This window comes from Panthera onca, chromosome A1 (genome assembly GCF_046562875.1).
Source record: "Panthera onca isolate mPanOnc1 chromosome A1, mPanOnc1 haplotype 2, whole genome shotgun sequence".
NCBI lineage: Eukaryota > Metazoa > Chordata > Mammalia > Carnivora > Felidae > Panthera > Panthera onca.
The window spans coordinates 114169117-114183073 of NC_138339.1; the positions used below are offsets into that span (position 1 = coordinate 114169117).

At 36.0% G+C, this 13957-nt stretch overlaps 1 protein-coding gene across 1 annotated transcript in view; it reads left to right on the forward strand.

Annotated features, from left to right (window-relative positions):
- Positions 1–10125, forward strand: part of MIER3 (MIER family member 3) — a 33715-nt gene extending 23590 nt beyond the window's left edge. Inside the window, exons 10-13 of the mRNA XM_060635746.3 lie at positions 506–600; positions 5672–5799; positions 5877–6019; positions 6125–10125. Of these exons, the coding sequence (XP_060491729.3) occupies positions 506–600; positions 5672–5799; positions 5877–6019; positions 6125–6582 (824 nt within the window). The 3' untranslated portion in view covers positions 6583–10125. The remainder of the gene's footprint in view (positions 1–505; positions 601–5671; positions 5800–5876; positions 6020–6124) is intronic.
- Positions 10126–13957: the final 3832 nt, after the last annotated feature.

A 13957-nucleotide genomic window follows, 5' to 3' on the forward strand; every position in this document is an offset into this window, starting at 1 on the left:
AAATATATATTGATTACTCATGGTCTCTACTTAAAGCACTATGGTTTTGATATAATAGCAAAATAAGGAACTTTTTTTCCCATAAAGGAAATAACCTTTTTTTCTAATTAAAAAAAAAATGTATGCTTATAGTTTAAAAAAAATTAGAAAAACAATGAGCATAAGTTAAAAAAATTACATCCTTATCCTTTCATGCAGGGAAAAAAAACCTAGTTTTTATATTTTGGTATTGTAGATTTTTAAGTAATATTTATAATGTGTATACTTTAGGTAATCCTAACTGAAATCATTGGATTACAGAACTGTGTGTGTGTGTGTGTGTGAGAGAGAGAGAGAGAGAGAGAGAGAGAGAGAGAGAGGGAGGGAGGGAGGTAGGTACAGGGAGAGGGAAGGAGTTAGTTAATGGCCTTTTATAGGAGGAAACATACTGAAAGTAAACTAGCAATTTGCATAAAAGATGTGAGGTCAATCAATACATCTTTTTTTTTTTTTAACATTTCTTTAGATGGAATGACTGCATGGACAGAAGAAGAATGCCGGAGCTTTGAACATGCACTCATGCTTTTTGGAAAAGATTTTCATCTTATACAGAAGAATAAGGTAAATTAGATTAGTACAGATTGCTTAGTAATTACAATGAATATAAACAAATAAGTTTTAAGTCACTTAGGACAAAAGAAAGGAAGAACTTGTTAATGCTCTCCTGACGTTAACATTTCTCATATTACTCTAAACATGACTGAGATTTGCCAACACCTACTCCTGGGAATGCTGATAGTGTACTCACCTATCTTTTGACACATATAGTTGTCATATTCATAGAATATGGATTCACTTGGGATGCCTGGGTGGCTCATTCCCGTTAAGTGTGTGCCTTTGGCTCAGGTCATGATCTCGTGATTCATGAGTTTGAGCCCTGCGTCGGACTCTGTGCTGACACCTCAGAGCCTGGAGCCTGCTTCAGATTCTGTGTCTCCCTCTCTCTCTGCCCCTCCCCCGCTTGCACTCTGTGTCTCTCTCTCTCTCTCAAAAATAAACATTAAAACAGAAAAGAAAATGGATTTACTATATTTTCCAGGTAGTCTTAGTCTTTTACCATTTCCTTGACTTTGATTTCTTTCTAAGCTATTCAGAGGTTTGTGGCCTCAGAAATGTTTCCCTTTAGTGGCCAGAACTGCAGTTGCTGAAAGAAGAAACATTGGTTACTAAAAGCAACTATAAATGTTACCACAGCATGAAATGCTGGTGAGGTTGTGGAGCAACAGGAATTCTCACTCATTGCTGATGAGAGTGTAAAATAGTATGGCCACCTTAAAAAGACAGTTGACAGTTTCTTGAAAGACAGTTTGGTGTTTTTTTACAAAGCTAACCATACTCTTCCCATATGATCCGGCAGTTGTACTCAGTGGTCTTTACCTGAAGGAGTTGAAAACTTATGTCCACACAGAAACCTCCACACAAATATTAATAGCAGCTTTAGTCATAATTGCCAGAACTTGGAGATAATTAAGATGTCCTTTGAATAGATGAATTAACACACTTTGAGAGGTAGATGGATAAATACACTGACAGATCCATTCCATGGAATATTATTCAGTGCTAAAAAAGAATGAACTATCAAGCCACAAAGACATGGGGGGACCTTTAAACGTGTATTGCTAAGGCAAAGAAACCAATCTGGAAAGACTATATACTGTATGATCTCAACTATATGACATTCTGGAACAGGTAAAACTTTGGGGGCAATAAATAGATTAGTGGTTTCAAAATTTTTCGTGGAGGGAGGGATAAATAGGCGCAGTACAGAGGATTTTTAAGGCAGTGAAATTATTTTGTATCATGTTATACTGATAGATGTATGTCATTATATATTTTTCAATACCTATGTAATAAGTAATGACTGAGTGAACCCTAATGTAAATGATTTTGGGTAATAAACCCGTGCCGGTATAGATTCATTGATTGTATCAAGTGCCACTGAGGTGGGGAATTGATAGTGAAGGGAATTATGCATGTTTGGGAGCAGGAGATGTATGTGGGAACTTGGACTTTCTGCTCAAATCAGCTGTGAACTGAAAACTGCTCTAAAAAATAAAGTATTTTTTAAAAAGTGTATGTGTGTGTATATTCTAGTAGTTTGTAATAATTTTCATTAAAGTATGCTTTGTTTATTATTATCTCTCTTTATCCTAAAGGAACATAAGATTCTGAAGTGTTTAGATAGTGTTTAGAATATTTTCTGCCTTTTTCATTAATAGACTTTGTTTTTTCGGGCATTTTGGTTTACAGAAAAATTGATCAGAAAGTACACAGGGTTCCTGTGTATCCCCTTACCCCCACATACACAGCTTCCATTATTATTAATATCTTACATTAGTGTGATATATATGTTATAATTAATGAATGAATATTGATATATTATTATTAACTGAAGTCCATGGTTTACATTTGGGTTCACTTTTTGTGTTGTATGGGTTCTGACAAATGTGTAATGACATGTACCATTACATGTATAATGATATCCACCATTATAGTGTCATACAGCATAGTTTCCCAGCCCTAAAAATCCGTGTACTCTAACCTCTTCCACCCTATTCTTTCCCTCCCTGCAGCCCTACTCCTAACACCTGGCTTTTTACTGTCTCTATACTTTTGCCATTTCAGAATGTCATATGGTCGGAATCATATAGTATGTAGCCTTTTCGGATTGGCTTCTTTGACATAGTAATAACGCATTTAAGGGTTTCTCTATTTTTTTTCATGGCTTGAAAGTGCATTTCTTTTTATCACATTTCTTTCTATCCCATTGTATGGATATACCATCTTATCCATTCACCTATTGGAGCACATCTTGGTTGCATCCAAGTTTTGATAGTTATAAGCTGCTATAAACATCTGGTTGAAGGTTTTTGACTTCTTTGGCTAAATGCCAGTGAGTGGGATTATATGGTAAAAGTATGTTTGGTTTTGTAGAAAACCTTCCAAATGTCTGCTAAATTGGCTTTACCATTTTGTATTCCCACCAGCAATGAGAGTTCCTGTTGCTCCACAACCTTGCCGGCATTTGTTGTTGTCAGTGTTTTAGATTTTGGGTGTTGCAATAGGTGTGTAATGTATCTTGTTTTCTGCATTTTTCTGATGACATATGTTGTGGAGCATCTTTTCATTTGCTTATTTGCCATCTGTATTTCTTTTTTGTAAGGAGGTGTCTTCTGTTAAGGTGTTTAGCCTTTTTTTTTTTTTTTAGCCTATTTTTTAACTGAGTGGTTTGTTGTCTTATCATTGAGTTTTAAGTGATCTTTACATAATTCCAATAACAGTCCTTTATCACATAGGTGTTTTACATATATTTTCTCCCAGTCTTTGGCTGTCTTTTCATTCTCTTTTGCAAAGTAGAAGTGTTTAATTTTAATGAACTTCAACCTAACAAATTTTCTTTTATAGATCATGCTGTTAGTATTACATCTTAAAAGGCATGTCATCCCCAAAGTCATCTAGATTTTCTCCTATGTTATGTTCTAGGAGCTTTATAGTTGTGCACATTATACATTTACATGTGTATTCCATTTTTAGTTAATTATTGTGAAAGTTTTTAAGAACTGTGTCTTTTCTTCCTTTCTTCCTTGTTTTTTTATTTGTTTTTACATGTGGCTGTTCAGTTGTTCTAGCACCATTTGTTTAGAAGATGACTTCATTGCATTGCCTTTACTCTTTGTTAAGGATTAGTTGACTGCATTTGTGTGTCTTTTTCTGGGCTCTCTATTCTGTTGCATTAATGTGGGTATCTGTTTTTTCACTAGTATCACACTGTCTTGACTCCTGTAGCTTTATAGTAAGCTTGAAGTTGGGTACTATCAGTCCTCCAGCTTTGTTTTCTTTCAGTATTGTGTTGGTTATTCTGTTTTTGTTTTGTATTGTTTGCCCTTCCCATATAAACTTTAGAATTAGTTTGTCAGTATTTACCAATAACTTGCTGGGACTTTGATTAGAATTGCACTGAATCTATAGGTTAAGTTGGGAAGAGCTGACATCTTAACAGTAATGAGTCTTCTTATCCATGAATGTGGAATATCACTCCATTTATTTATATCTCTCATTTCTTTAATCATATTATAATGTTCCTTACATAGGTCTTGCATGTATTTTGTTAGATTTATACCTAAATATTTCATTTTGGGTGTGCTAATGTAAATGTTGTGTTTTTAAATTTCAAATATCATTTGTTCATTGCCGGTATATAGGCAAGCAATTGACTTTTGTGTGTTAACTGTGTGTCCTACAATCTTGCTATAATCGTTTATTAGTTCCATGAGTTTTTTGTGGATTCTTTGGATTTTTCTTTGTACGGTCATGTCATCTGTAAACAGAGACAGTTTTATTTCTTCTCAATGTGTATACCTTTTATTTTTCTTATTGCTTTTGCTAGATATTCCAGTATGATGTTGAATTGTTTAATGCCTTTTTGTATGTATGAAAATCTTATGTTTTCTCAAAGATGAGATGAAGTATTTAGTGAATAAATAAAACTTTTTTAAAGAAGGCTGGGTTGTTGAAGTTAAAATAAAACATAAGTTTTACAGTGACTTAGGAAATTTATTCATTTATTCCATAAATAATGAAGTTCTACAATTTACTGGACGTTGTTTTAAGCACTAGGAATACATCAGTGAATAAGACAGGAAAGTTCTCTGTTCCCAAGAAGCCTATGTTCACCACAAAGACTTCTAGTTAATGATGTTTATTGAAATGTACACTTTATTTCTTGGCTTAGAAAGCTTGTTCCCTGGAAACCAATTTGACAATAAACTTCATATATTGAAAAAAAAAAAAAAAGAAAAGAAAGCTTGTTCCTTATGTTATGCACTTATGTCATGATCAGTAATCAGGATAGAGATGCTAAAAGTTCCTCATGGGATACTGATTAAGCAGTGGAGAAAGTATTTATTAGAGAAGGACACAGAATTTTGTCTGTATGTTATAAACTTATACCTTTAGCTGCATATAGTTTGAACAGCCCTAGTCTGGATGTGGAGACATGTTGGTGAGGCCCCAATTTTATTGTTTTTGTTGTTGTTGTTACCAAACTCCTGTAGCTGTGAACCAAACCCACGCTGAAGGAAAACACCCTGCCTTTAGCTAGAAAATCATCTGAAATTGCAGATGCAGTAGAGTGCTGATCCCTTTTCTAAGAGTTTTTAGTCTCTTTTGCATTATGGAACCCTTTGATAATCTGATGAAGCTGCAGCCCTTTACCCCGGAAAAGTGTACCTACATATAATTTTTGGATTTAATAGATGCCCATTAATCCCATTCATGGACCCCTCAGGGTTAAGGACTCCTGCTGCAGTCAGAATCACAATGAGTGTTCAGTGAGGAAAAAAGTAAAGGTTGCCAGTGTTTTAGGATTTTCAGCATCATTTCTGGGTACACATTTATTTTATAAACTAATACATTCTGATTGAAATAACAAACCTTGGCCTTTTGAAGGTATCCTTATTATTAAATAGTATAAATATAAAGACTTTTTTTCTAATAAAATGTTCAGAATTTCATAATTCGGGAGATAGAAAGTAAGACCCATGGATTGAAGCTATAGTTGTATTAAAAAAATTACTAAAAAATGGATTGGGTTTGTTGGTTTCTATTGAAAAATTCAACTTTCTTTTGTTAGGTGAGAACTAGAACAGTTGCTGAATGTGTAGCATTCTACTATATGTGGAAGAAATCTGAACGTTATGATTACTTTGCTCAACAGACAAGATTTGGAAAGAAACGATATAACCATCACCCTGGAGTTACGTAAGTACCGTGGGCTTTAGAGACTTTTGTTTTAACTCTGATATGCAGTCATGAAATTATTGGGGTATGTTTTTCAGGGACTATATGGATCGTTTGGTAGATGAAACAGAAGCTCTGGGAGGGACAGTAAATTCTTCAGCCTTAACTTCTAATCGACCTGAGCCTCTTCCTGATCAACAGCTGAACATTCTCAACTCTTTCACTGCCAGTGACTTGACAGGTAAAATGAGCATCTTTTTGTGTTCTTCAGCTTAGGGCAAAATTGTGTCTTCTTTGTTTCATGACACAGGACAACTTACTTAAACCATTTTCCATTTCTTTTTAGCTTTGACCAACAGCGTAGCAACCGTCTGCAACCCCACGGATGTTAATTGTTTGGATGATAGCTTTCCTCCATTGGGCAACACACCCCGTGGACAAGTAAATCATGTGCCTGTCGTAACGGAAGAGTTACTCACCTTGCCTAGCAACGGGGAAAGTGATTGTTTTAATTTATTTGAGACTGGATTTTATCACTCGGAGCTAAACCCCATGAACATGTGCAGTGAAGAGTCAGAAAGACCAGCAAAGAGATTGAAAATGGGCATTGCTGTTCCTGAATCCTTTATGAATGAGGTTTCTGTAAATAATTTGGGTGTGGACTTTGAAAATCACACACATCACATCACCAGTGCCAAAATGGCCGTCTCTGTGGCTGACTTTGGCAGTCTGTCTGCCAGTGAGACCAATGGCTTCATCAGTGCCCATGCTCTACATCAGCATGCCGCCCTTCACTCTGAGTGACACGAGTGAGGAGCCCAGAAACAGTGGGTGTGCAGAACCAGTAAACTTGAGGAAAGGATCAGGTTTGCTTAGTCTTTCACTGGAAGTTTGAACCTTTTTCACTATGACATCAGTGATGTCAGTATGTATAGAACTATATCTTGATTTATCAAGAGTATTTTCATTTTTCAATCCATAAATGTGGAAATGAACTATGATCAGCAGAGTTGGGAACTAAGATTGAACTCTGTGGTGCAGCTTTAAGCTCTGCTTATCTCTTCCTCATCCCCCAGTACCTCTTCTCCACTCCCTTTTTTTCTATTCTTTTCTGTTCCCCACTGCCCTCACTCCCAATTTTAAAACCTGTAGACAGAGGCCACCGGCTCAAAACCAGCACAGATGTTCTGAACTGAATGGAGTGGCTTCTTTTCGTGTAAATTCCTTTTGCCGTAATGGATGCAGTGGAATAACAATGTTTACAGGTACCGATCCCAATCCCTGCTCAATGTAGCATTTTTTGGTTTTATTTTCTTAATTAAATAAAAGCAGGGGTAGGTTTCTTTAAACTGCACAAACATGCAAGGATTTTTTAAAAATGGAAACTTCTCTCATGTTATTCAACTAGAGCACTTCAGTTTACAAAACAGCAAGTCCATCTTTATGGAAGCCAGCACGAGGAACTGCGTGCAAATTATGAAGACACTTGCTTGGATCCTGTTTCAAAATTCTAGACCAGGGCTACCTTACACAGAATCTGTCATTTTACTGTGGGAAGAGTTCTGTGTACCTTCATTGATTGGCTAAAAATTTGGCTTTTGAAGATGTGGTATTTAGATGGGGTTTTGTCCACCATTGTCAAGATTATAATTCTAAAAATCATACTGGTATTGATAATTTAGTTTATCCTGAGGCAACTGACTTGCAGGACACAGTCTACAGAGCCTAGGATGTTGCCACTCAATGGTTTACATTTGGGACACTTCTTATGTTGTTTGTAGCACTGCAGTTCAAAGTGTTCATATTTTGGAGGGACTTCTAGATTTTACACTTAATGCAGTAGAACCTTGAAGTATATTTAAACTTTTTTTGTTTAGCTTGAACAGTTGGCAAGAAAAATGTGAGTTTCTGTCTATTGACATAGAATGGTACTTTACCACTTTAAGTTTTAAAAAGTGATAGACGTTCAGATGCATCTCACACTCAGTTTTATTTCTATTCCAGACATTGTGAATGAGAAGCCATTGTCATAAACTTTGGCCATTTTTGCTCTATAGATATGCATCTTTAAGTTAAAAGGTGAATTCACATGATACACAATACAGTATTAGGATGTAATAAGCTTTGTTTTTATAGTTCAGTTACAATGGAATTTTGCTTTTTTTTTTTTTTTTTTGCACCATCTTAGTTGAAATTTTCAATTTCTGCTAGTTGTTGTGCTTTGCAAAAAACTTAAATGTTTGGCTGCATTGCTGATATTTGTAAGTATAAGTCGCTTCAAGGTTGTGCTGATGAGTAGATAGGTTGTAGTGACCTTAGTAGTGATGGAAAGGGAGGGTATTTATTATAAAAACTGTGAACTGCAATGACATCCTTAGTTTTGGATGATGTGTATTCCTATTTTTGTTTGCAGCATTTTAATGAAGATTGCTTTGAAGTGTTTACGCAGTAGCATATTTACTATAAAATTTAGTTTAGCACAGTGGACAAAAGTAGTTAAATTAATAACTTAAAATCAGTCTCTAATTTATACATCTAAAGTCTAGCATTCCTGTATGCACACAGTAAATAATGGGTAGCCTGGGCTCTATGTTGCTTTCAGATATTTTTATCCAAGTTATCAGCTTCTTATTGCTGTGGTGTTGTGCTAAACTTTGAACCTTATTTCTTTTGTTAAAAATCAGTATACCTTTTATAATTTAGTAAGATACTGGCCATAATCTTCCATTGTTATAACTTTAATTTTCACTCTGGGTTTACAGTGGCTGGTTTGTATAAAATAATTTACACAAAGATGACTGAATGCTAATACCAGTTGCACTTAAATGAACATGCCCATTCTCAGTAGCTGATGCAGTAACATAGTCAGTTTATCTATGCATTGCTGGGATCTTGATATAAGATGGAAACAGTGTTTCTTATCTAAAGTTTTGATTATCAGCAAGTTGAATGGACACTTTAGTTATTTAAATAAAGATTTTTGACCAAAATCCAGAAAATGATATGAGAGAAAAATAAATTCCAGCTAGTTTAATAGATTTTTAAATGTCAATCTGATTTTAGCCTCTTAGAGAGTGCTAACTAGCTGGTAACGTTTACTTTTAATTCCTTGTTAAAATGAGGCAATAATTTGCAAGATTTTTGTATATATATGTAAATTCTTCATATCTTTTTAGATCTAATTCAATATTTTCTGACTGCTTCCGCCATGTATAATACCATTTTTGTGCATGCTTGATGTGACATTCATAAATTGTACCACTATGACTTTATCCATGTAAAATAGCTATTTATTGAATTTTCTTTTAAAAGCTGGATTTACTGGGTTTTGTTTCCTCCAGTTAAGCATCTTAACAGAGAATTTGTTACTGTTTATTAGAAGAATTGCGTTTGAGAGCATGAAAATAACTGATTTGCAATTTTATGAAGAAACAATAATGCCTTTATTATCAAGTGTGAAGCACAATTCTTATAACAAACTGTGATAAATTCTTTTGTTTTCTTTTGCCGCATTATTTTCTTATGAACAAACCAAAAATCCATGGTGAGCAGTTGTATTGTTGGCTGATGTATCTTTTATGTACAGGGAATTTGAAGAGGACAACGGATCCATTTAGGAGTGTAACTGGTGCTGTGATTATAGCAATACTTTTGTTAGTCGTACGTCATCTTTTCCATGCTAGCATTTTAAATGTTTAGTTTTCCTCTTGTCACGGTCAACTGCTGAAATTACTTGAAGGATGTAGAATACTGTTTAAACAATACTAAAGTGTGTACAATTAGGTCAAAGAATTGTGCAATTGTTTCCTTTTTAATTTTTAAAATTGAGGGTCATAAATATTTGAGAACGTCAGATTTAATAGAGCATAGTGATACTATTTAATTTAACCAAAGTCTCTAGTGAATATTTCAACTTTGAATGTAAACTAATGAATAAACCTGACCACCAAGGAGATTGTTTGCCCAGAGTTTCAAAGCACATTGTCTACAAATGGAAATTGAAATAATTTATAAAAATATTGACATTACTATGTTTTTTAAAAAGTTCTTAATTTTTTCACTAAAAGGAGGAAACTATTAGTTTTATTGTTAAATATGGTAGATATTAAAATTCCTTAGATGACCAGTGATTCCAATTGTCCCAGTTTGAAATAAGTATCCTGTGAGTATGAGATTAATTAGTGACAATCACAACAAGTTTTAGTATCAGATGTTCAAGAGGAAGTTGCTATTGTTGCATTGATTTTAATATTTGTACATAAACACTGATTTTTTTGAGCATTATTTTGTATTTGTTGTACTTTAATACCTGGTGTACAGTTCCAGAAATAAACATCTGGAAATCTTTTTTTTTTCTTGGTTCGTGTGAGTATTTGCCACAATTAGATTTTTGTTTAATGAATCATAAGCTATAACTCATGGGACATGGGTAGATATTTAACCACTGTTCGGTTGGTTTTTGAGGCAGTAAATAAGATATTTGATAGATAGTGACAAATGGCAGATAAAATACTTTTTCTTTAAATCCTCTATAACAAATTTCCATATGGAATAAAACAGCCATCCCAAAATGAGGCTAGCTTATACTTTCAATGTAATTCAGGAAATATTTGTTGAATGTCTGTTTTGTTTCAAACACTGTTGTAGGTAAGTATGTCTTTTAGGAAGACGTGATGTCTATTAATTGTGTTGTTATTTGACAATGTATTTATGGTAAACTAGTCTTTCTTATCCTAGTATACATAGTTTAGTAGCCTCGTAGAAACCTTTTCAAAACCTTCATCTTTCAAGCTGAAGATCTCTTAGTCTAATTTCACAAATTTGTTCGCATATTTCATTTCCTCTGAGCAGAGCTTTATCTAGTTGTTTTTTTTTTTTTTTTTTTTGAGAGAGAGAGAGAGAGAAGGGGTGTTGGGGAGGGGAGGGCAGGGAGAGGGAGGGAGAGAGAATCCCAAGCAGGCTCCACACTGCCAGTGGGGAGCCTGATGTGGGGCTTGATCCCACAAACTGCAAGGTCATGACCTGAGCCGACATCAAGAATCAGATGTTCAACTGACTGAGCCACCCAGGCGCCCCTAGTCCATTCTTAATATGCAGTGATCAGATAGCACATAGGGTCCAGATTTTGTACAAGGACACAAAGAGGATAAAATGAAAGCAAGCGCTCTTGAATCCTCTGCTTTGGTTACTTTTCTAAAATCACATTCCTTCTTGCACAGACGCCACAGAGCATAAATGTTCAGGGGTCTGTGGTGGACACAACACAGTAGTGTCTTCAGGTGGGGACAAGTACAGATGTTTTCAATCCAGCCAAGCATGTGGCCAAGTACCATGTGAGAGCTACAAAGTACTTAAGGCTTTTAGGGGAGAGAGGAGAGCCTTGTGGGAGCAGAATAATCTCTCCTGACTTGTAGACTTTATCTTTCTTGGCCATAATTTTCATCAATGATAGGCTTTGAGCCTGCAGCTTCTCTGACTTCTCAAAGGCCTCAGGGCTTCTGTAAGTTACCTATTTCATTATGTACACTTTGAATTTATTTTAAAATTTTTTTATGTTTATTTCTGAGACAGACAGAGCATGAGTGGGGGAGGGGCAGAGAGAGAGGGAGACACAGAATCTGAAGCAGGCTCCAGGCTCTGAGCTGTCAGCACAGAGCCCGACGTAGGGTTCGAACTCACAAACCATGAGATCATGACCCGAGCCGAAGTCGGTCACTCAACCGACTGAGCCACCCAGGCACCCCTACGCTTTGAATTTAAACTAGCCCCTGGGACATAGTACTGTTTACCATTTCCCATCCAGGTAGGCGTTCTTTAATCCTCACGGTCTATTTCTGTGTCTGTGTGGATTCTCTGGCAAAATTGTGTACTAGGGGACTGAATTCATGGTTCTAGACCAGGAGTGCTCACATTTTTCTACGTTTAATACATTAGTTGACATTCACTTTTGAGAGACACACAGGCTGTTGTGTAACTCAATTTTGATGAGATGCTTATACAAAGGTAAAGGCAATACTGCTACAAAGTTGTTTTCTGGTATAGAACTCAAAAGCATTTTGTAAGCATGTCAAATGAAATTAGCCATTTATAAATCTAAAAAAATTTTTAGTAAGAAAAAAGATAACATGGTTTTTCTATGTTTTAAAATGTCAGTGTTACATTAAAAAAAAATTCACCCCTCCAGTGCAAACCAAGTCATGATACTAGGCAAGCTTTATACTCTCACCGTGAGCATTTTATGAGGAACCATGTTTTATTCTTTGTATATCCCAGGACCCTTCACCTAGTAGGTATCACTGAATGCTTGATGGCCTATATTACTCTTAAACTAATGGTGACTTGTCCCCTAGCTTTGAAAGAAAGACTTTTTAAGACAAAAATTAGAATAGTATAATGAACAAACCAGATTGAACTGACATTTTGCCATATTTGATCTTTTTCTATATAACATATTTTTTCCCTGCACTGGTTAAGTTGACATTTCAAGAGTTCACTCCTAAAAACTCCAGCCCATCCTACAGCCCCTCCTAATATGTCCACAGGAGTTAGTATTTCTGTATTTTATATAAGGTTCTGGGTAACAGGATCTTCTTGGTCAAGTAGATTGTTGTTTTTTTTTTTTTCCAAATAAGATTAGTTTCTCCTGGTTTTAAGGATCTTACACAAATAAAAGATAAAGGAGGCTAAGAAAAAGAATCAGATACTGTCGCAAATGTACATTTACTATTTATACATGATACGTATGATAGAGAAAAAAAGTGTAATAGGAATTTCAGGGCTGGCACTTAAGGATTGTGAATTTCAGTACGATGGTTGGCAAGGTGACAAAAAAGGGGAAGACCTTTGCAGGCACAAAAAACTAGTGCAGAAGCCCTGAAAGTGTGCGTGTGTCCAACAGGCTCAAGGTGTGGGAAGGAGGCAGATGGGCCTGGGGTAGAACGAGCAAGAGGTGAGATCAGAGGTAGTGAATGGCTACATCATATATGTGAAGGACTTTAGCATTTATTCCAGTATATGAGGAGTAATGAGAGGGTTGAGCAGAGGTGGGTCAAGATCTGAGTTACATTTACAAGAACCTCTCCGGGCGATCAATTCTGTAAAAGTGGCAGGAGTGGAAACAAGGGAAGGCAATTACGATACTATTGAAATTGCAATAAACTGAAGAAAGTTGTTGATGTAGCAGTTACGGTGGTTAAAATCTGGTTCCATGTTAGGATTTGAGGTGTCCTCTCCACCCAAGATTGGAACTGAGAAATGTGGGAGTCAGGTTGATGGAGATCAAGGAAAGATTATGAATGAAACTCACTGGAGAATGTGGCTTCAGAGCTGTGGCCAGGTGAGCTCACTAATACTCCACCTCTGAACTACTAGACTCACTCTATCACTGGCTGAGCAGAGAGAAGACCAGGACACCCTCTCTGCTGGCAGAGTCCACAGAAAAAAAAAATACAGGGGTCTGGGCCACGGGTGCCTAGTTATCCTCCAAAGATAATTTCAGAAAATCATTCTTCCTCCAATGGGTATAGAGAGAGGCCAGGAGCATCACTATTGGAAGTGCTCCCCCTTGGGATAAGAGAATGGGGAGGGGCACCTGAGTGGCTCAGTCAGGTAAGTGTCTGATTCTTGGTTTCAGCTCAGGTCATGTACTCATAGTTTGTGAGTTTGAACCCTGCATTGGATTCTGTGCTGACAGCAAGGAGTTTGCTTGCTTGCTCGCTCGCTCTCTCTCAAAATAAATAAATAAACTTAAAAAAAAAAAGAGAGAATGGGGAATACATGTTCCTCCCATCACCACTATCTTATGACTTTATCTCCATGCTAAAAGCTAAAACAATCCTTAAATCACACACACACACACACACACACACACACACAACTCATGGCAACAACATATATTTTTGGCTTTATAATATAAAAATAAAGTTTTTATTTTTATTTTATTTTATTTTTATGAAATTTATTGTCAAATTGGTTTCCATACAACACCCAGTGCTCATCCCCCAAAAATGCCCTCCCACCCCCCATCAACCCTCAGTTTGTTCTCAGTTTTTAAGAGTCTCTTATGCTTTGGCTCTCTCCCACTCTAACCTCTTTTTTTTTTTTCCTTCCCCTCCCCCATGGGTTTCTGTTAAGTTTCTCAGGATCCACATAAGAGTGAAAACATATGGTATCTGTCTTT